The sequence below is a fragment of the Scophthalmus maximus genome, chromosome 14 (genome assembly GCF_022379125.1).
Source record: "Scophthalmus maximus strain ysfricsl-2021 chromosome 14, ASM2237912v1, whole genome shotgun sequence".
Taxonomy (NCBI): domain Eukaryota; kingdom Metazoa; phylum Chordata; class Actinopteri; order Pleuronectiformes; family Scophthalmidae; genus Scophthalmus; species Scophthalmus maximus.
In genome coordinates, this window is record NC_061528.1 from 7,541,182 (window position 1) to 7,565,404 (window position 24,223).

The window sequence follows — 24,223 nt, forward strand, 5'->3', positions numbered from 1 at the left end:
CACACACACACACACACCCGTATATAGCCCCCCCTATATAGCCCCCTGCCATCCCAGTGCCTCGTGACGTAAGAGGCATCTTTAAAAGATGCTGGATAACGGAGCGGAGCGCACTTTACGCAACAGGCGTCGCCAGGCGTCTCCGCTGAGAGCACGGATGTACAATGAGTCCAAAAGTAGTGACTCGGGGATGACAGACCCTCCTCCACAGGAAGATAAACAGCGGGAACACGACGAGTAGAGTCTTGTGCAAACCGGAGTGAATAGTAAGAGTCTTGTGTTTAAGGCGAGAAGAGGAGCTGGTGCGCTCACTTGAATTTGGAGAAACGGAGGAGACTCGCAATGCGTAACAGGTGGCTCTTTACCTTGGTGTGTGTTCACCTCTGTGTCAGTGTCAGCTCCACAGGGTCGAGGTAACAGCCACATGCTCTCAGCGCCAGTGGAGGAATGCGCGTTTTGAGCGCAGCCATCGCACAGGTCGCGCGTCCCGCGCAGGATGGACAAAGACTTGGGAGGGAGGCTGCTGTTCAGAAACTTTGCCGGTGAGCAATGTGACCGAGTTTGATCACCAGACCGGCTCCAGGGTCAAGACGAGCTCCGATGAATTGACTGCAGGATGTTTTCCAGTCAGGCTGGTCTGAATCACAGCTTCAACCTGAGCGATGGCCAGGGGCTGGTGGACGCGCCGGCGGCCAGGCACAGCCTCTCCCCGGCGGGCTTCGTAGTCCTGTCCGTGGTGCTGGGCTTCATCATGACTTTTGGCTTCCTCAACAACTTCGTGGTGCTGCTCCTCTTCTGCAAATTCAAGAAGCTGCGGACGCCCGTCAACATGCTGCTGCTGAACATCAGCGTCAGCGACATGCTGGTGTGTCTGTTCGGCACCACGCTGAGCTTCGCCTCCAGTATCCGCGGGAGGTGGCTGCTGGGGCGCAGCGGCTGCAGCTGGTACGGATTCATCAACTCCTGCTTCGGTAGGTTTCTCTACTATTAAAGCAGAGAGAAGGTAGCTGAGAAAGTGCAACTTGTGCATGTCAGGGAGATTTGCTGTTTTACAAAAGGCAACACGGCATCTTATAAATGGATACATTCAACGCAGCGAGTGGTTGTGATGTTTTTTAGTTTTGGATGCATTTTGCGTATCTTGTATTATCTTTCGATCATTATGAGATTCCTACAGGTTACTGTTGTCAAACCAATTGGGCTATAGTGTGTGTTACCACACATTCCAGTAGTAATATATCATTGTCTAATATATGTACTGATGATGATAAGCCATGCAGATGTGTTCACGTTGTCATCAGTTGAGTATGGAAGTCCTTGTTTACCAGGGAAAAGGTAAACATTTGTTGAGCTGGTTGATGCTGTAATGTGAGCTGAGCTGTCATGGACATTTACACACAACATGTACACACACACAACAGAAGCAAATATTATTGCATGGATGAAGATCATTTTAGTTTTTTTTTTTTTTTTTTAATCATTCTGAGCAACATACACACTGAGCAGCTTTGCACAGTTGACAATTCTCTTGTCACTGCCCTCTGGTGGACAAACTCTGTAGTGAGTTTTTCTTTCTTCACTTTTCTTATCATAACCTGACAAACACATCAATATATGTGCTATAACCATCAACCGATCGATCAGCCCAGATGATTGATTGGTCTAGTTCTTTTCTGCGCTGTCACCTTTTTCCATTAAATACAAAATCCCCCCCAAAGAACGGGGACTGCAATCCGATTGACTGCCACTACAATAAACTGCTTATCACCTCTCACTGACCTCTTTTTCAAAAAAGAAACAACATGAGCTTTTTCTTTTTACTTTACTGCTGCATGTTCTGGGAAAAAGTAATCCTGTGTTTGAAAACCCTTTTTGCAAGGGGTGTCGATGTCCATGTTTTCCCTCAGACACATTTGCCGTATTGATGCAGACAAAGGGGCTTTTCACTGGTTACACTGTAAGGCGTCTCCTAAGGAACGTACTGTATGTGCAAGCTGCTTATTACCCTCTTACTTTTAATCTTAACAGGATCTCTTACTGGTTATAGTAATTTTGAAGTCCGCATTGGAAGGAGGTTGGGGTGGATGGATGGGTCGTCAAAAAGTAGAATTTTGTGTGTCACAGACATTTATTTCCTTTTCTTTAAATTATGACCATCAGCCCAACTTTAACCAAGTGTTCATTACTGTAGCCATGATGACAAAGATCCTCTTACCTTAACAATGTTCTTATTGTTATCCAAACCATAGTCTTTGCCTAAACCTAACCAAGGTTATTTTTTTTTTGGTCAAAACGGAAGCAAACCCTAACTGAGCCATAAATTAGGTTATTATTGTAAATATGACAAAGGAGGTCTGGTATCCCTGCCATGCTATATTTTAGGAGGAGCTCTTGAATGCTGGAGACTAATGATCAGTCCTGGGATTCTATCTGTCAGACACACGCATACATTTATATGGATCACTACATATCTGCACATTACAATTTGTAATGCAGATACAACTGTCGGGCATCGACTCCAGAAAGGTCCTGCCCATGTCACCAGTTTCCAGGTCATCCTCCTTTCTGGCTTCTCCCAGGATGCTGCCTTCTTCAAGGCGACCCCGACTTCACCATCAGCCTGCGGCTCAATCTCTGGAAAGCTCATGCCTTCGTGGACACCCTCCAGAGAGGGTCCTGCCTCCGTCCCTGCTTGTGCCACCACTCTCCAGAGCGGTCATGCCTTTGCTCACGCCCTATGGAGCGGCGTCCTCGCCTGTCTGTCTGGCCTCCACGCAGTCCCTCTAAGCTTAACTCCAACTCAGTGCCCTTGAAGTTTGCTTCTTTTTATCACCTTCTTTGTTTTGTGATGCATCACTGAAAAAAGAGATTTTTTTGTTGTGGCATTGAATGCTGGAGCACATTTTGTGATTTTCTTAGTTACAAGACACCAGCAGCATATAATCCAGGATTATTATGGGTTTACTTGCAGACACTGCACCTGCAGTTCTCAAATGGGCTCATTAAATTTGGACACGCAAATTAAATCAGTGCAGTGTACATATGTGTATAAGAGTATTATTTCTTTCTCTTTGTACTTTATTTCTATTGTTTAAGGCTCAAACCATTTTACAGTTCACAATCGTGCTCCTATACATGAATTAAGAAAATGGTGTACTACAATATATAAATAAATAAATATGCCTGTAAAGGATGACATTTATATTACCGAGTGCAGCAGAGTATAAGAAGTCCCACTGGGACATCTAAATGTCCAATTTTCCACCTCCGTTTCGTTTATGTTTGACTGACAAATATGCATCACATTAAGTTTGAGTTTGTGTAAAATGGATGGAAATTTGATATGCAATTTAAATACATACATCTTAAATATTAGGCCTAAATATTTTGTGTTGAGATAATGTATGATGCGTTTTGGCACTATACAACTAAAACTGAATTGAAATTGAACTGAAAGTTTATACAGTTAGTTTATGTAGGTAGTTTACTTGAGCTTTATGGATGTTTGCGGAGGGCTAGCTTTCACATATGATAGGATCTTTTTCTTTAAATTTTAGTTTATGACCAAATACCTGAAAACGAAATCAAATTCCCACCAGCCGCAGCTGTACTTTAGTGTCTTGTGCTAGTTAAAAAATGTTACAGTGCTAACATGCCCTGACATTCAAGATGGTATGTCCATCTACAGTAAATGAATAGCCTATAGGTAGAGCCTCAGGAGTCTATAGAATCAAATAACTTTGCTCACATAGCGCAAAAAGTGTCATGTGACTTGAAGGTAACAAAAAAATTCCCTCTGGTGGAGGAGGTGTGACTTTTCCCTTCATTGTTCAAGCCGTTGACTGCATTAGACTTCATCATAAATGGTTTTATAAAGAAAAATGATATATTAGGTTGAGCTCAGGAAAAAAAAGCAGGTTTGTCAGTTCGCTTTGAATTGGTCGCCTGTTATGTTGACCAGAGTGAGGCATAGAAAAGCTGCTGTCAGTGGCATCACATCCATTATTTTTTTCTTTCTGTTTTTTCATCAGAGGGTGATGTGTTGGGGCTGGCCAGAGAAATCCACCTGACCACGGATCTGTCAATCATGTCGCTTCAAAAATAACCAACTCTTATCTTTACCACACATTCAAGGAAAGCTTACTATGATATGTACTGTAGGACTAAAATGAACGACCGGCTGTGTTAAGAATTAACGTTGAGCGTTCAAAATATTACCTAGTTATTTTTTTAATTTTTAATTAGCGTATTTGCCTCAAGCATTATGGGGTTCAATTGCTATAAACCTCCTGATTTAAAGAGAGTAGCTCTCAAACCAGGATGGCCAACAGGAATGCTTTAAGCCGCAATATGTCAAAAAAATTATCTTTCCAATTAGATGATTAGGAAGAGGAAGAAAAATTTCAATCTTCATATTCTTCAAAGGTTAATAAAATGCTCAATAACACCCATATGAAATCTCTATTAATTCCAGTCAGACAAACTAATTCCATGATCTGCAATGCCTGTAAATGAGGGTAATTGACACCAGTATGGAATATGATTGGCACTCTGGCTGCTTTCCAGCTGGTATATGATGTGTTGAAGTAGGCTTAGGCATTGTGAGCTCGAAACCCATGGAGATATCAAAAATGTAGTATTGTTGTCACAAGTGTAAAATCCTTTAATCATTATTTTTAGTGCAAAAATAGGTGTTCAGTGGTACATGTAATCCTCAGGGAGGTGTCCACGGAGAGAAACACGGGGCCGGGGCTGGAGATTTTCCTCCACTGTGGTGTATCTGATCTCTTCTTCCTTGAACACATTGAAACATCCTTTACCTCCATCATACTTAATTTTCTAGGTTGCACCAAGTCAAAAGATTGGTTGAGTTTGGGTCTTTTTATGGGATTTCTGTTGAGCACCTTGAATTGCATTTTTTGCACGAAAGGGGCTATATAAATAAAGTTTAATTGGTTGATTGATATTTTGGAGTCAGAAATATGACTTCAAAGACAATTTACATGCTATTTACAAGTTGTAAACTTATAAGAACAGTAATTCTTATAATAACTAGAACATAAGACTTCAGAGTCTCTCTGGCATCTCCGTGAGGCTCTAATAATCATAAGACAAGGAAGTTGTATTTTAGATAAATGTTGAGATACGTGATTGTTTGTGATCCTGCAGAAGAATCAAAGTAAAAACTGGGCAGCTGGTGGTGTCGGAGCCAAAGTCTTCAGACATCTTTATTGTGGTGAAGTGTTAAGAGATGTCTGGAATTATTGCATATTTCTTGTGTGTGTGAGGGTGATAAGAACGGACAGGTCAATACAAGATTTTATGATGCCATATTACAATCTGAAATTATGTGACAGATGATAGTGATGAACCAACCAAACACGTAACTAGATAAATGGAAAACTAGAATTATTAGCATCAGAATTAGCAGGGTTAAAAGTCGTGGTCATAATTAAAGTTTTTAAGATTTAAAATTAATCCCTGTTACACAATCCCCCATCTTTAATCTAAAAATCAAGTACTTTTTTAGACACACCCATCCAAACAAAGCCGCACACTGCTACCGTTTGCTCTCCTATGAAAGTAGTCTTTGTAAAAGCGCAGGGACAAGGATGGGATGTCGGATATGGTTTATCAGGTTCATCACATTAGGTTACTTTCCACTGGACCAGCTCACTCCAAGTATGCTTGTTTTCATCCTTGTTAAAAAAACAGAATATGACAGATGCAGTGTTTTTGTTGAACTTCATGCAGACAACAAACAGAACTTAAAGGAACGTATCTCATTTCATAAATTATTTCACTGTATGATGAAACCCTTTGCAGGGGAAGGCCAAACAGCCGCCTCTCCATCTATTTAATATCATGTAGTTAATTCTAGGGGTTTTTACATTTGTAATGTAAATCTTAATGTTTTACATTAAAATATGAAAAGTATGATTTATGGTGGCTCACGTCAACAAGGTTTGTTCAGAAGTTGGGTATTTGATGTGTTTGCCTGCTTTAGTTGTGCCTTTGTAATATTCCTTCATGTGCTTTATCCCTGATGTTAACTATATGTTGACCTGAAGTACAGACTGCATGTTTTATTCATTTCACTATACAAACACTTCTCCGTTAGGACTCTAAAAGAAATTGTTTCTGCTTTAAGAGTTTAAATTTAATCTTCTCTCTGTAATAGAAGTTCAGAGCAATAGTAAAATGAGACTTTGTCATGCTTCAAGTAGTCTGCCTGGTTTCAACGGGGCATGTTTTATTTCTTTGCAAGAGATCCATGATTTAATGCCCTCGAACTCCCCGTTCTTTAGATGCCGGATGGAGTATTCTGAACTCTCCATTACATTACAATCTAAGAGGGCAGTGTGAAGGTTTTGTCACGTCCTTCCGGGTTTTTGCCCAGATATAATGGCAAATGTTAGTAGTATCATGGCTCTGAAATCGGAGAAAAATGAGAGAGGTGAAGATCCCCAGAGAGGGAGTTATGAATAGTGGCAGGTAGGTCACAGTGCTGGATTTGGCCAGGGCTATTTCAGAGAATTAGTCCATTAAACGTATGGTAGGTGCTCTAAACAATGACATTGTTGAGTTTTGACAAATTTATAATGACAGCACTATAGGACCCTGCGGTGACCGCTGCTCCATCACACTGCGCATACATGCTGGTGAGGGTATTATAGTCAGCCACAGATGGAGAATGCAGAAACACTTGGTCCCACAATTCAAAATGAATCTAAATTATCACCTGTCAATAATAAATTATGGAGTTTTATGTCTGGTTGTTTATGCGCTTTACAGCTATAGGGAGGTTTTAGCAATTTAATATTCCTGTGACAATGATGATGCTAAGACAATTAATTACTCAATGACCAATTATTAAATGAAGTGGCAGTAAAGGCTTGGTTCCACTCAAACATATTGTTTCAAATGAATAAATCAGCTGGGGGGGTTAGGTTTGGTTGTTTGTTGCGTCACCCAGTTTGATAATCCATCATCATGTATCATTGACTTCAGGTTTTACTTGAGATCTGACACATGAAGACACTCTGATTGAAACACACACCTCAGTGAGTTGGTTGGGGAGATAAACATGTTGGGGGATGCAGTGCACTGAAGCAGCTCAACAACTAAAGAATGGATGGCAGTGAGATTATGTGCAGACAATAATGGTTCCCAGATAAATGATCCTGCTGAATTGGGTGATGCCTACGTTTGCTCCACCAGGTTAAAGTTCAAAATCTGACCATATTCTAGACAATTTTTTTAACAGACATTAATTTTGCTGATGATGGTGATTCTGACATTTCCCCTTGCAAAATTCATATTTTCATTGAAATGTCTTCTTAACTATTCGATTGGCATTGACATGGATTTTGTAATGATATTAATGGCTCCCAGACGATGAAGGCCACTGATTATGATGATCCCTGACTTTCCATCTATAGCGCCATCAACAGGTCAAAACATTTTTTTGCATGATTTCTAACCAACTTCCTGCGAAACTTAAATGGTGAACATGGCAAACATTATATCAAAAACATCTGTGCAAGGCAGTTGTAAACATGTTAGCATTTGGCTCAAAGTGTACAGGTGAGTTAGTGATACTGTCGACTCCGGTTTAAGAAGTATATTATTCCGAGAACAACCAGCATTTTAAACTTTAAAAACTGACCCACGAGATCTGCTCTAGAATATCTTAAATATTGTCTTGTTTATTTTTTTTCATGCTATTTTAACTTTTGTGGTGTTGCGATTTGGTGTCCTTTGCTGAGTCATACAACTCGCAGCTGCCCACTCTCACTCCTCCACCTCTCTGTCTTTCTCAGGTATTGTGTCGCTGATCTCTCTGGTGATCCTCTCCTACGACCGCTATAGCACTCTAACCGTTTACAACAAGCGTGGGCCAAGCTACCGCAAGCCCCTGCTGGCTGTCGGGGGCTCTTGGCTGTACTCCTTGTTCTGGACAGTGCCCCCCCTACTGGGCTGGAGCAGCTATGGCATAGAGGGAGCAGGGACAAGCTGCTCTGTATCATGGACGGCTCAGTCAGCCCAGTCGCACGCCTACATCATCTGTCTCTTCACTTTCTGCTTGGGTATACCCATCCTGGTGATGATCTACTGCTATGGTAGGCTGCTCTGGGCAGTCAAACAGGTAGAGAGACGGCAGAACTATGTGCGTGCTTGTGTTTACACTAATTCGCTGTTAGATGTTGAACGCAATACCACAAATTGCTTGGAGCGTGATGCTTGAATGATTTTTTTGTGTGTCAATGACTCAACACGCTAAGGGCAGATCCAAGGGTGATGTGAACAGATCGTTACCTGAAAAGGGCAAACCGTAATATGCAGTATTTAGTGACCTTACTTACAGGAGGCGAGCAGCCTTTGCAGACCCTCAGGTCATTCCAAGAACATGGTCGAGGTTTTCATGTTCCCTAGCCTCTGAACTGGCCTCTCAATCCTATCTGACCCTGCTACACGCAGAGGTTGGAATGTTGTTTTGGTCTTCTTGTAGACCATGAAATTTCCAGAAAATAATCGCAGCTTTTCGGTCCTCTGTGAGGCCCACAGAAATAGCTCCTCTCTGCTCCAGCTCCTGTATCTTGCTGGAGGGAGCATCCATTTCCTCCTGAGAGGAAATCTGTGTGTGTGTGTGTGTGTGTGTGTGTGTGTGTGTGTGTGTGTGTGCGAGAGAGAGAGACACACACACACACACACACACACACACACACACACACACACATACACACACAAATAATATATCTTTTACCCTAATTATGTCATACGCAAAATATTAAAAATATTTTATCAAAATAGCATCTTCACCTGAAAATTGATAATGCACATCCTGAAAATGAGATTTCACAAAGTAGAACACAATGGAGTCCTGATAATCACATAATGGTGCTGTCAACAGTCTGTTTTGAACAGTCATGCGCTGCTGAGATGACGACAAAAACATCCAGTGGAGAAAATAAAGTCAACTCCGGAGGCAAAACGCCATGATTCAACACACACACACACACACACACACACACACACACAGGGAGGCCATATATCTGCAGTGTTGCATGCAGCTAGTTGAAAAACTATATCTGGAAAATGAATTCGTCCCACATGATGCCACATGGGAAAAGTTAATGGCCCCTTGTCAATCATGTTTAAAAATTCTGGGATACTCTATATGATCTCAGACATCTCCATCACGGAAGAGAGAGAAACTGACAGATGACATGATGCAACACCAATGATATCAGCACAGCGCAGGTATAATTAAGTTTAACTGAAGAATTTGCTAGGACAAATACATCACCAGCAAACGTAAGTTGTGGATGACCATCTACAAATCAAGGAGCAATCCATCACAGAAAAGAAAGACCTCCAATGAAAAGAGAAGTGAAGCTGTGTCTGTTCCTGCACAGTCTTTCTTTGCTCTTATTAGCTAAAAGAGATAATGGAGGAGATACACCATGGGATTGTAACTGAGGCACAAAATATCTTTTGAATAAACAAAATCAAAGCAGAAGCATGCATCAGGTCACCACAAATAACCCAGGGACTGCACCAGACACAGCAACCTGATTTTATTGTACGTTGATCCAGGGACAGTAACAGATTGTAGAGCTGGACTTTCCACCAAACACCGTCATGTACATTTAAAGTACCGCTGGCAGTAGTTTTGGGGGTTCTGTTGAGTGACTTTACTTGCCTTAAGTAAGAAAATCCTTTTCACTCCCCATGATTTAGATAATCTAATCCAGGGGGTTAGCAGGGCAGGGGATTATCACAGTTTTCCACAAACAAAGCATAAGCCACTCAAACATCCTCTTGTTTCTTGTCATTTTAATCCAGTGTTTCGGTTTTTCAAAACTCAGTTATACTCAAACGTTATAAAAAATTAAAGATTATTAGAAGATTATTTAAACCCAGAAGGAGGATGAACAACCTCCGCTCCCATGAAACACAGGAGGACGGCAGTTTGGACTGACACCCTGGTATCAATAAGCAGCTTTTTTTCTGGATCACATTGGCCGAATTGGATCAGCTTATTGTCATTACCTTTCTGTTAAGACTCAGCAAAAACATTGACACACACATACACACACACATCGCACAGTAACCCTTATCTTGAGCCAGAAGTATATTTTTGAAATAAGTAAAATGATATATAATATATAAAAACAAACAACACAGAAAACAATATCTTACAATAAAGAATATCTCAAATATATGACCGTCTCCACGAACAGCCCAGGCTATATTGCATCCACTAAATATCCCATGATACTGTAGGGCCTTGGTCCTAACCTGTATTTATGTACAGTATATTGTTTTTAAAGGTCAGTACTCACTCACTGAAATTGTCTCTCCATACTGGACATAAAAAGATCCTGTCTTGGTTGACTAAATCCTTTGTCCTTTCAGAATGCATTCTAATACTGTGTTCACACTGGAATTCGTGTCACAAGTAAACATTAGTGCTCATTTGCGTCATCCGTGCGAATATGTCCAATCTAAAACTCGTGTGTCCAGTGTGAACACACCATAGTCCACCGAAACTGATTTTAGGCCTCATTTGTTAAGAGTTACACAGATCAAGTGTCCTCCAAAATTGCTGTGTATTCAGTACAAAATCACTTTGTCTTTGTTATCTGTTAATCCTCTCCTGTTTGTTGCATGTTTGTGGAGGCCAATTTGACTCACACCAATAATGACAGTGACAAATGGAAGCAGCAACACTAATAGGAAATCACCAGTAGAACATTGAAATGGTGTGGATTTTTTTTGTTTTTAGTGAGCGTTTGACAAACTTCTCTACGTTCTGTTATTCCAACAGTAACATATGTCTCTCGCATGATCTGCCTTGATCAGACAGAAACATCCGATAGCAAATGGTTATACATTTGGATCTTAATGTCAAATCTGATAAGCTATAGGTGGATTTCTGTGGGGAAACTAAACCAACCGACCCTACAGCAAATACACACAGTACATGATCATAAGATCTCACTAAAGTCAACAATAGCAGAAGCTCTGCACACAAAGTGAGGGGGGAGGGGGGAGGGGGGTGGTGGTGTTGGGAGGCTGTAGCAGCTTCACATCACAGGAACAGTCAGATCAGTACAATTATTATACAACCTGCTGTGACCACCTGCGCTGGACTGTGTCCTAAATCAGACACTTCAGTCAACACTCTCGTATGCAGTGTACTTTGTGCACTGGCTTAGAATTTCCACAGGGAAGTGTTGTGTGTGTGGTCCCAAATCAAACACAGCCGTTGTGCACTCATTGGAAATGACGGTGGGCAACATGTGATCCTGGTGCTCACTCACCCGAATGTCTCCTGGCTGCTTTGATCATTCAAAAAACTAAAGGTCCACTTTCTTGTGTGGTGTTTGCCGCCTCATTGAACACGCACAACAAGAAACCGGATGTAGAATTGGGGGGGGGGGTGTGGCCTGACCGAGAGGCTCGTCCGCTGCGCGCCCACCCCTACACCTGCAACCACGCACCGATTGGACGGACCGGCTGTCAATCACGCTGTGGCGCATTTAGCGTTTATTTTACTCTAAACGAGGCCGTAATTTACTAAATGAACACGGTGCAGTGTCGAGGAAGACTTTAAAGTAGCGAGTGAGACCATAAACTCACCAGGAACACGTTTACTGACATGATAAATCAAGTGAGAAGTAGGAAGGGTCGATTTCTCATTTCCCAGGGAATGCAAGCTTCAGGGATTAGGGACTTCCGCATTGGATTCATATTCCGCGCCCGGGGACTACGTCTATTTATAAAAAAACGAAACAATTTAATATACAATCTATGGTGCAGTGTGTACACTTGCTATTTTGAGTGCAAGACTTCACATGTCTTAAACAAAAGCTTACGAGCTCATTTGAAGGCCACATGAGACACAGGTGTTGCCTAGTATCCAAGCAACTTGTCAAGAGTCACTGATTTGAGGCATGAATGTGATATCTGATTGCAATCAGTTCATGGTTCATCTTTGTGTGTGACATCATCCCGGTGTAAAGTACGTCTATGAGCTGATGGGGCATCTCCATAAATAGAAACACTATTATGCAGCTCTGGCCAAAGATGTGGAAGCAAACGCAGAAGCTGGGGGAAAAAAAACATTTGGCTAATGCACCGAGCAAAAAATAAATCAAAAGTAATTCATGTGAAGGAGTGCCATTTTGGAGTCCAGTATCCAGGTTACATAATATACATTAGACCATCTGTTTAAGGAAATTTGTTTATTGCTGCTAATCTGCAGTCTTCTAACTAATCTTCCTCCCAACCTGAAGAGTTGTGGCCTGAATATTGTCATGTGTAATTACAGAAGTATTCATTTGTAATTATTAAAAATGAATATGAAATATAATATATAAGTTAGGGCAGCCAGAGCCTTTCACATACAGTTTCGATTTGTTTTCAATAAGCACGTCATAATTTATTTATTTTCCATCTTTTTTTTTAATTAATGCATGATGGAGCGGTGAACAGCAGGAACTAATGAAAGCCATTACTATATTGATATTGTTCCTGAACCTTGTAATTTAATTAGTAACACAGCTTGTGCATTTGCTGAATCGTGTGCGAGTCCTTGAATGCACAAACAAGGAGAGCTTCCATTGAAGCCTTTGAAAATATGATTTATTCTTTTACCAATTTTGCATTTTTTCACACTCCAGTACGTGTTACGAAACCACGAGCAGCCAAGAAAGAAAACTCTCATCTTCAACTTTCCTCCACAGGTGGGTAAGGTCCGGAAATCTGCAGCCCGGAAGAGAGAGTACCACATACTGTTCATGGTTCTGACCACAGCTGCCTGCTACCTGTTGTGCTGGATGCCTTACGGTGTGGTGGCCATGATGGCAACGTTCGGCCCACCCAACATCATTAGTCCTGTGGCCAGTGTGGTGCCGTCACTACTGGCCAAGAGCAGCACCGTCATCAACCCTCTCATTTATATACTCATGAATAAACAGGTGAGTCAAAAACAGTGATTATCTATTTTTAATGTTTTGTTGCCTAAATTCAGTCCTTCTCAAAGTTTTGAAAATCAAGGGACAGTTTGACATTGACAACAGCTTTATTTACACGGTAAAAAAAGACAAATTACATCAGCTGAAATCATACAAATGGTCTATTTAAATATTATTTCAAGTGTAAGAAGAGAATTCACTGACAAATCAAAGTCAAGAAGAACACCCTAAGGCTGTTGGGAGTGAAACACAACCTTCACTCTTACCATGTTCAGATGTGGATGCTTCTTTTTCTCTTCCCCATTTTGGGAATGCTGCAGCAAACAGCAGCAGCAGGGAAATGTAGAAAAAAAACCAAACGGAAAATGTTGAACAATCCTTCCGCCCCCAGGCAGTGTGTGGCGCAGCAATTCCCACAATACTGAATAATAAAAACACATGAAAAATAGGCCTCACGAGTAAAGAGCAGAAAGACAGAGACTGAGAGAGGGAAATGTAATACAGTGTCTCCGAAAAATGTTTTCTCTTCCTCGCTGCTTCAGCAGGGGGCAAAGTCATTGTCCTGTATGAAATACTGGCAAATTACATTGTTGCACTGAGGAGGATGAAAATTCAATCATATGCCATCTTAAGCTTCCCCGAGAGAGAAGCAATAGCACCTTAGAGGTCCTGCTACTGCTCCAATTCCTCATTGTGAGTTTGACTTTCCCAGCTGAGACATAATTAAAAAAGGAATTTGGCACCATATTCAGATGCAAAGATGAAGTTGCCACAAGGCATCGCACTTACACAAGTGCCTCCAAGGAACTACTTATAACTGCACTGCAGCAGGATGTGATTCCCCTATCCACAAGCATGCACTGAAATCTGTAAAACACCACGAGAAAGAAAAAAAAAAAAGGTCTTATTGTACAATCGCCTCTCACAACATTAATGACAATGGTGCCTACTTGCAGCACAGTACAGCACAGACAGTTTAAGACTCTTAGCCCTGATCTTGACTTGCATGCTCTGTGCATTGTAAAGTGATCAAAGTTGTTAGAAATATACATGTACAATATGATTCATGGTTTATGCACCTTCAGTGTGTTAAAATTACAAGCACTAAAACATTGGATCATTTATCTCAAAACCTACAGCAGAGCCGAGAACCTGCATGTTTCTCCAGTCTGCTCTTTAAACCTACGTAACCATCCTCCAACACTTGACTGTGTTCTTCTTTTCTTCTTCTAACAACATGCCTATATAATCAACTTGAAACTGGGGCTGGGTATCAAACCTTGGTACTTATTGCACTCTGAACAAAATGTGTCCAAAGAATCTGTCAAGTTGGCCAGGGTGATATAACCATACACGTAATATACTAATATAGGCCTTCACATATATACAGTATATACTGCATGACAACTGTTAAAATACAATATTTCTACTGAGACAGCTACATCTTCAATATTTCAAGATTATTGTGGAAGATCCTGCAAATCAGTTTTCTTGGCAATATTGATTGATGAAGTTTGCATCAATGTGATGAAGTACTTTTGCCACATATGAAATTCACTGAATTAGTCATTAATGTCTGGTTATTTCTTCTACACAGTGTCTGGGGTTAAAAAAAATACAAAATAAAATCACAATATACAGTATATAAGTGTTTGGATATCATATAACATAATGGAAGATTTGACCTACTGTATATCACCCCTATGTATTGAAAATTGGTTGCAAATACTTGGTCAAATGTTTCTTTTCCTTTGAGCAGATATGGCCTTACTTGTAAAAACAGTTTGTCGAGTTTCTCTTAGTATCAGCAGAGTGCGTTTTTTAATAATACAGACAGTTTTTGGATGATACTAACCCCCAGAATCATCTACACGCTACAACTACAGAGGCATCTTCATCAAGATTCATAAGACTATTTAATGCAACATTTCTGTGACAAGTTTCACATCTTATACCAAACCACAACCAATGGCACGAGCACATTTTGTAAAATAGCACACCTAGCAGTAAAAATCTCTGTTATAGGCAAGATTTTTTTGACTGACTGGCTGCGTACCCGCAGCAAAAAACACCACCAACCATCTTTTCCACACTGAACTAAATGGCTCTAGAGCTCGTCGCAGATGTGGCACTGCCTCAATTTTAACGTAAAAAAAAGGAAAAAAGAAGAAAAAAATTCATCCTAGACGGAGACGAAGCAAATCTGGCGATATTACCGGTTCAAATTCCTCTTTTATAATCATCTCCACTCTGAGCTGTGGACAGGTACAGACCAATATTAGAGGATTGAGAAAATATGAGACATTAATAGTTGTAGGAAATGAGCTTTGTGCTGTTACGTGACAGAGACATATCCCTGCGACGAGCTGCACACAGAGACCACGCTGCAGCAGTGAGCTCCAGGAAGGGTTTGGCCACACAGTGGTTAAAATTACATTCAATAAAGACTGAACTGACAATGAAAAAACTTGGGGGCTGGCGATTGCTGAGGCAGAGACGAGAATCCCCTGACAAAGATAAATTCAGCAATATCAATTGCTCCGCATGGCTCATGGCAACCAAGCTGCACTGTACTACTGTACTGCCACAGTATGTAGGCTACTGCATGTGTACGAACAGCCGCAAGGCAAACCCGAGGAAAGTGTTCCGACGACCACCAGGCAGAGGGTTGCTGCTGTTCTGAGCACCTGTTTGTTCTGTTTTTATCCATTTTGTCCCCATTAACTCTGATCCAATTACATCTTCAGAAAAAGGAAGAAAAACCAAAAACTTTTAACTGGCTTTTTGTCACTGAACGGATAATTGTCCAAAACGTGAACGAGAAGTGATTGTGAGTCAGCATGCACAGGACAGTAATTTAGTATTCATTAGATGATATCAGAGGAATGTCAAACAGGAAGACCTGCTACAGAGATTATGATGTGACGGCGTGACTGTCTCTTTGGAGACGCTATATCTGCTTATATAATGGTGTGTGTGTGTGTGTGCGTGTGTAAAATCATGTTGCATTTGTGACATTCAGCACGGACGACTTCCTTGCTTTTTCACAACCCTTTGGACCCCTAAGAAAGGAACACAAACATCCGCCATTATTAACAGTGGCATTTCCTTTAAGTGGGGAACCACCCATACTATTGAAAAACACACATTTTACACCATTGAAACACACCCAGTTATTGAAAATTCACTTGTCTATCTAAAAACACTGATCTGACGCTACCCCCAGTCAGCTCAAAAGCTAACGTGGCTCAGCTAAAGCAGAGAGAAACATATTTTTCATATCCACATCTTGGACAACTCTTCCTGGAAATCTCTGGTCTAGTAAACCATCTTGATGAAGACACGTTCTTTCAGAAGCCTCCGCATTGATCCTTCCCTGGAGGGCTATGGCTTATGTTCTTCATGGGTCTAATTTGAGTCTTGTACATTTCAGCCTCCTTGTCTCCAGTGGCTTTATTGCACCTCTCCCTTAGTCAGCCAGAAAAAGGCCAGTGTGTGTTTTTGTTTGTATGAGAAGAGGGTCAGGTCTCATATTTCAGATGTCACAGTTGACGGTGCTGAAGCCTGGGAGAGTGACCCGTCCCTTCCTGCGCAGGTCACTCTCGGGGCCCGTGTTGATCCGCTGGATCAGGTTCTTCTCATATAGGAGGGGATGGTAGGCACCCAGTGTACAGGCCGCGTCATAATAACGCTCGTGGTAGTGGCACAGGTCCGTCTGTCTCATGGAGGGAATGTACTCGTACACATGCACCTGCTCGCAGAGCGACATCATCAGGAGGATGCCTGCAACGTGAACAGAGAGAGAGGGGTTCACACATTCACATTTCAATTATTTCCTGATTTACATACAAACCTGGTGTTACCCTCAACCCAACAGATCGATTTGTGGCATGCACCAGCATCGAAATATCATTTCTTAGACTTTTTTTTAAACCACTGGAGTTTAGCAGAGAGCAAGTAACACACCTGCTGCCCAATACCACCACAGTCGGATCTGCAGGCCTGAGTAGCTCCACTGGAACAGTTGGAGGTGAAGGGACTGTTCAACATTTATTTGCCTTTTCTCCATGATTTAAATGCAAGAGCCTTGTCAGCATCTGCTTCTTTGAGAAAAGCATTCAGCATCACAAATCCCCACTGGATCTGCACAATGTCCTAAGTCAAGGACTACAGTTAAGACTGGGCAGTTGTCAGGCACAAATGGGAAGTTCGGTTGTGCTGGGAAAACAGAGCATGCTTGTGCAGAAAAACCCTCTTTTAGATAAGGAAAAAAAAACAAAAACAGATCTGAATACATAAAATATGAGGAAGACAGTGAGTTATGCTGCCACAGCAGGTGCTGCGCGGTATCTTTCATGCACCCGATAGGTTGCAGAAACAGATAGATGCAAGGCTCCCAAATACATTTATTTACCTTTGCTGCGTTTCATTCCATCTTTCTTTGTACATTGCTGATTTTTTGTGTTTATCATTTTTCCCCTGGTGATTGTTATTCTGCACACAATTGCACAACTGCATTCCTTCTCCAATATGATAAACCACTCACAAATATTCAAGCTAAATGCCTCCAAAAGAATGTGCACCTGTCCATGTATTGTTTTCTTAAAAACATTCATGAGTTTAACCACAAAATTAGCTGCTTTTTTTTTTAAACATTTGCACCTTTGATTACATTTTTAACCTTTGCATAATTGTTCCATCGGAAGAATCACAACAGTAATCAAGCAATAGCCAAGATAGCATCAAAACTGTAAAACACAGGTGCCAATGTCAGTGTTGAAAAAGCCAAACAAATGGATTACTCATACCCTCACTATATTCAGGAAACACAGATGAAACACAAGAGCAAGCACTTATATTTCAAAGAGCGTCTCCTCAGACCTTTCCAGTTAATGTGTTAAATGACCTGCAAGTGTTAGAGGCCACTTTCTCTGCTCCGCCGGCGCGACAAGCCATTAGGGGGGCCAATCTCTCCACGCAAACATCACTACCTGTTGACTCTGAGGACACGAAAGTGCACTATGATTTCTGCCTAATCAAACTGAACAGAACTTGACCACGAGTCTCTCCGGCATTGTGAAACCCGCGCCAAATCCAGCCTTTTCCGGTTTGGTGGGGACACATTATGTTCATAATGTCTTTCTTCCTCTCTCCCTCGCAGTTCTACAGGTGTTTCCTGGTTCTGTTTCACTGTAATCACTGGTCAGCGGAGAACGGCAACATCTCGGTTCCCTCCAGGACTACGGTCATCCAGCTTAACCGCAGAGTCTACAGCAACACGGTGGCCTGCGCCGCCCAGATCTCCACCGCCCAGATCTCCACCGACGCCTTCAACCACTGTTGCAGCACGTCGGCCACCAAGCAGACCACCCCACCCCCCGGGGTCATGACCTGCCCCTGAATATTCTCAATGTACTGACGCGTGAATAGCTTACAATGTTGACTACGTTGAACTGTGGACTCGGACATGATGCATTTAGACAGTAAATGTACTTTGGGTGAGCTTGTGTTGTACAATACAGATCTTTTGTGTTCACCCAGCTTGAGTTATTGTGCACATAATTTTTTTAAATCATTTTTATGAAATTGCCAATCCATTTGTTTTCATTATTATCTACTTAGCACATTTTTGAATCCAATACAAACTGTGTAAAAATGTTTTGGAATCTGGAAATAGTTTCTTAAAGCTTCCCAAATACCTGGTGCAAGTTCACCACAATAGGTAGAAGACTCCAATTCACTAAAGAATTTCTCATTGCTATAATAAAAAAAAATTGTGTGTTTTGTTTTTCAACCCATTCTTTCTAAAAAAGCAAAAACCTTGTCTGTTCTTTGTCGTTCAGTCAATTTGTCATTGTGCTGCTGTAAATACCAAGAATAGTAAATCACAGATCTGTGCCGCAATCAGTGTTTAAGTGGATCGATGTCATTAAACTTCTGTCTGTTCTTCCTCTGTACTGCTCTGACTGTAAATATTCCTGAATCCTAAAAGCTCTCACATAAAGGCCTGTATTTATCTTTAAGCCTGTGTATAATATATTAATGTTATTAAAATTAATCATTCTGGTCTGCATGTAGCCAGTAATTTGGTTTTGTTTCCATGTGTGTTTGGTTTACCTCTTTTGATATGGTTACTTTGTGTTGCATGATTTTTATTTTCAGTAAAGTAAAGAGATAATTCCTTTCACTTGTATTCGATTAAAGAGCTCTACTCTCTCCAGCAGTGACTGGTCACATTGTCAGTGTCACTGGGAGAAAGAAGAAGAACATCTATTTATTTTGCACCAGAGGGAGGTTAGTCGTTAGTCGGAAATGGCTGAGAAGCTGTGATGAGTCACCGTAGCTGTTGTTAGGCCTGAATGACCAGGGCTACAGCCCTGCATGTTTTATCTTGGGTCTATTCATCTGCCATTCCTGCTCTAAAAAGCATGTTCTTGTTGATCCAAAATGCAAGAAAGTTTAGGGTGCTGCGTGTCATTCAAGCAACAGATCTACTTCACACTACCAAAGGCACAGGCGCATTGTGTGTAACAGCAGGAGAAACATAAAGCGTGAGAGCGCCAACACTAGTTAATTGCACTGTTGGCATCTGGTGGCTGCTGTGGAGCCGATTCATTGAGGCATTATGGGGCATACATAGGAAGGATATATCTTTTTTTTCAAAATGACAAAAGGATGAATGAAGCGAGGCACAGGGGAGGCTGGATGAAATGGATGGAGCATTATCTCATATTGTTGTACCAGCAGGGGAGTCAGGATGTGATGGTGCCTCATCCATGCACTCAGGTCGGGGAAGAAGCGGCTAGCTGGTCTTGTTCATTGGTTCTCAAATTATTTTTATAACAAGGCACACGCTTACGTATAATTATAGCAACGTAAATCATAAAGAATAAGATTCCAAGGCACACAAATGTGCAATGAAAGAGAATGACCAATAGCAACAAGAGTGCGGAAGGTAAAGGATGAGGTACGATGATTTTATGAAAGATGAATGTTACAGAATACACTGATTACACTACAGTACGTCATATGTAGCAATAGATGACTGATGTACATCTGTTCCGTATTGAGTTCTGGTCGTTAACTGGCATTCAATGTTGCTGTGCAACTGCCCATACGGACTAATGAGCATCGATGACCATTTAGCCTGGTCTTTAACAGTGCATGTCTACAAGCACCTTATGACCGGCAAAAAGGCTAAAAATGACGTGAGACTTTGATGTCACCCAGTGCCGTTAATTTATGACTTTGGTCAACAACAACTAAAAATGTGCCACACCCATCTCTGTGGTGCTGAAAAAGGGAAATAGGTAACGGAGGTGTTCCAATTTAACTTATTATAGATGAGTGGGATGTTTGAAAAGCTCCATGAGCAAAACAGGGTATAAAACTGTGCAACTGTGCATCCAGTCTGGATTTTGTTCAGGCAAGATTTATTAAAACAACAAACTAGAGCATGTTAGTGCACATAAATGTCACATAACAGGATTTAAAACTGTGATAAGGTATCACATGATTGTGTTTTAATAGACAAAGCCTGATTTGTGTTCGTGCTATGTCTTCTGGGAAGAGAAGAAAAATCTCTCCATGACATCAGGACAGTGCACACAGTGTTTCTCCTCCGTCATCTGTCGCCATAATGACTAAATTCCCTCACAAAAGACAAAAAAAATTACACAGCAATCACCACTTAACACGTTGCCTCGTCAACCTAATTAGAAGCAGGAATTGACAGCTGTGCCAGCACTTCATTTCCTGTGGAAAAAGAGTCTTGGCTCTTTGTTTCCGATTGGACGACGGATGCACAAATTTGATTTGCATTTTCCAAATGAATGTAGAGTGAAGTAATGGTTGTGTAGGAAGGGGGCTAGTGTTTTGGCCTAATTATAGCTGAACCCCACATACAGCTGGATCAATAGGAATGAATACATACATTGTATAATCAGAAAGCAGTCTTATTTACAGTACACATAGCTGAACACTGGTAACATAACGAGACTATACACAAAAGGCTCCTGCATGGGAACATGCTGACATTTTAATTTCATTAACAAGTATGTAGGCAGTGAAGCCGAACAATTCAATAAGATTCTTGTCCTCATTTGAAACCCCCTCTGCTTTTCACGTTGGACGTCTAATCAATCACTGATTTACGCCAGTGTACCAGAGTGTTGCCAACTGCAATCAGTTACAAACAATCAGGACTGAAAACACGTGGACTGGTGACTGGTTGAGGGTTCTCACGCATTATACAAGGTCGTCTAATTAATGGCAAGCCAAGACAGTTGGTGGGTAACTGAAGGCTGTGTGAGTCGTGTCATAGTCGTGGAATTTGTGAAAGACACATAGTGGTAAATACCAGTTGTTACCATGGAGATAGCTGTTCTGTTTGTGAGAGGACGACATTACTCTGACAATGCTAAATACACATACAGAGAGAGAGATGGGCAGATTGTCTTCGGACGCCATCGACTGTAAAGCGCTTTGAGTGGTCTATAGGCTCTGATCTATATAAATACAGTCCATTTAACATTTATGATATGATGATATGTCAAGTGTAGTGCTCACAACTCATGACCACTGCCCCCAATGTCCCCGGGGAAAATGCAATCAAAAAAAACATGCATATTCAAGATACAAATATATATGAGTGTACAATTTGGTGTGGCTAGATTGAATTCAAGGGGACAGTTGGTTGGCTTTGTCAAAGTGCAAGTAATAAAGTGTAAAACACTTTCCTGAAAAACTATGAATTAGAAAAACTAATTTTATTTAATTTTCAATACCATTACGAATGAATGTTTTTATGTTGAATGTTCTTTTCCCGGCTTTTGGTGTCACTTGTGGTCAGCCTTTCGTCTTTGCACACATACAACTGCATACACCTTTGTGAATAAAAAGCCAATTTGAGTCCACGCTAAACAAGACATTTTCAACTGGTCCTAACCTCTGCCTGCTTGTCGAGCCAATAGTGCAGTGTTCCGAATAAGCTAAGATGACAGCTGTTGCTAAGCCATTCGCTTCATTTGCTACATATCTTCCAATGTGTCCAAACTTCTAGCTACAGGCTGAGACAGCAGCCGCCGCCCCCTCTCCAGCAGCAGTACCTGCAGGCGATGAATCCTCATCAGCAGCAGAGGGAGGAGGCCGGAGGAGATGACCGATACTGACTGATGTCTGTGTTTATCGTTGGACTTCACTCAGTGTTTTAATGTCAGGAATATTATTTAGCTGTTTGTTTCCAGAGAGATACTAATGAGTTTATGCGCTGTAGGGACTTTGTTTCTATTTATCTAATCCTGTTCTAACTTTCATTCTTTTTTTCAATAATAATAGCAAGAACCAACAAAATGATCAATGAAGAACTGGATTGGGTATACTGTATTATTTAAATAAGATGCACCCTGGCGAGGGAACTCCTCACTGCCTCACCTAAACGCAACATAAGCCCTACAGAAACTAAGGAAAACCTCAGCATGCAAATCTTTGACCTATCAGATGGATGCACGGACCATGCTTTCAAATTATTTGGCCTATCAGATAAACCCTTAGCTAGCCGTTGGCTACCCACAGATGAATTTAGTGCCACTTTGGTGATAACTAGCTGGATGCCTGAGGAAGACATATGAAATGTATATGCTCACTATCTGTTTATTTATTTATTGCAGAATGTCATATCGCCATCTCAACATCGAACTATGTTATTGCACGTCAGATTTTTCTCATATCGCGCAGGTTCACCACACACAATCTAAAAATCAGAGACCGTCAGTCGAGGAGAAGTCAAATCTGGTGTTTTGGTTTGATTCAAAATTGCAAATAGCCATGTCAAAATGTCTGAAATCAAAGTAGACATTGACATGCTGGAGAGTTTCTGAGATATGCTACAGTGGCCCCATTTCCACCACCCCCTGCATGGATGTACGGCTCTGGACCGCATTGCAAAGCTATGCTGCATGTTGATAATGTCACTGTGCATACCGAAGATAAAAATGTCATCACGTCAGCGCGCGCGTGTGTGTGTGTGTGTGTGTGTGTGTGTGTGTGTGTGCAAGAGAAAGATAAGACTCCAGAGGCAACTGCAAGAGAACATATGCACACAGCATGCATAATAACTGTATTTATGCATGTACGTGTGTGTACTGACCTATGAAGCCAGATGAGGGAGGATTGGGCTGGATGTTCTCCTGAGTGTTGCCCTGAATCACATCCCAGAGTTGCCACACGTAGCTGGGGTGAAGGATGTAGAAAGCCTGGCCAGGGTGGAGGTTGCGGCGCTCCACATATGGGCCGAACAGGTTGTAGTCTGGACTGGCGTACCACTGACGAGAAAGAGAGTTTAATCTAGACGACTGAATCCACAGAGGAACTGCGGCGAGTTCTCCAAGGCGTTTGGAACAACCTGCTGCATACCTTTACAAACCATGTGTGTCATCACGAGAGCCGCCTGCAATATAATAGATTTGCATCTTTCAATGCCATTAAAGGGAGTAGATAAAATTTAGGCGCAAATTATTCTTCGAAGCTGGGCATTTTTATTTGTCTTGAAAACGTGTGGAGGGAGGTCTTTAGCTCAGTGGAGATATCTGTTAAACAAATTTATATTACAGTGAAGAAAAACGGCATAATTATGTGCTCAGATGGCTTTTCAAAATAGCCAATTAATTTGGTTGATGTGTGGAAAGTTTCCAGCTGCGATATAAAAACGTTTCCAGGAAACTCAGTAAAAAAAAATTTAGAGAAGAAAGAAGAAGAAAAAAAGCAACATATAGAATTTGAGTTAATTCATGTCGAGAACAATCATTCCTTTGTTTTTCATCAGATTTGGACAAACATCTTTTCATCCTTTTATACATCTCTTCATGATAAAAATGACTAACTTCCGACAATGCTGGATTCTGAATTGCAAAATTCCAGAACAGGTACGCAATGGGTTTTATCTGACATTTCTGTCAGCGACTGATCCTTTTCACGAATATCAAGGATTCAAAAGAAATAATAGTGACGCACGGCGACACTCCAGTATGAACACATGCAGAAATGACTAACTCCTCATCAAAGAAAACAATAAAAAGCCTTCAATAAAGGCAAAACATCTCTCACTGCCGGTTTGTGCCGTGTTGTACTAAGTGGTTGCACCGTAGCCGTGGCTCTGCACTGCTCCAGAGTCTTACTCATGTATTCTTTCACAGTTAGTAGAACAGGGTGATGTTTTATTCACGTATGGGTTTTTTTGT

The 24,223-nt window shown here is 41.3% G+C and overlaps 2 protein-coding genes across 4 annotated transcripts in view; one reads left to right on the forward strand and one right to left on the reverse strand.

Annotated features, from left to right (window-relative positions):
- Nucleotides 1-19,071, forward strand: tmtops2b (teleost multiple tissue opsin 2b). Its single transcript, XM_035651657.2, has 4 exons — nucleotides 1-971; nucleotides 7,824-8,149; nucleotides 12,756-12,989; nucleotides 18,148-19,071. Exons 1-4 carry the CDS (start codon nucleotides 617-619, stop codon nucleotides 18,385-18,387), a joined length of 1,155 nt encoding a protein of 384 aa, XP_035507550.1. The 5' UTR covers nucleotides 1-616; the 3' UTR covers nucleotides 18,388-19,071.
- st6gal2a (ST6 beta-galactosamide alpha-2,6-sialyltranferase 2a) overlaps nucleotides 13,075-24,223 on the reverse strand; it is a 39,280-nt gene continuing 28,131 nt past the window's right edge. For all 3 annotated transcript variants that reach the window (XM_047337179.1, XM_035651655.2, XM_047337180.1), the window contains 2 exons: nucleotides 23,134-23,308; nucleotides 13,075-16,769 (listed from right to left, as the gene is read on the reverse strand). In XM_047337179.1, the coding sequence (XP_047193135.1) occupies nucleotides 16,522-16,769; nucleotides 23,134-23,308 (423 nt within the window). In that variant the 3' untranslated portion in view covers nucleotides 13,075-16,521. The remainder of the gene's footprint in view (nucleotides 16,770-23,133; nucleotides 23,309-24,223) is intronic.

What these genes read in the sequence shown, in the direction of transcription:
- tmtops2b (XM_035651657.2), top strand. Translation starts at nt 617, where the DNA reads ATGTTTTCCAGTCAGGCTGGTCTGAATCACAGCTTCAACCTGAGCGAT. An exon ending in TGCTCTGGGCAGTCAAACAG is followed by an intron (nt 8,150 to 12,755) that starts GTAGAGAGACGG and finishes TTTCCTCCACAG; the next exon opens with GTGGGTAAGGTCCGGAAATC. An exon ending in ATATACTCATGAATAAACAG is followed by an intron (nt 12,990 to 18,147) that starts GTGAGTCAAAAA and finishes TCTCCCTCGCAG; the next exon opens with TTCTACAGGTGTTTCCTGGT.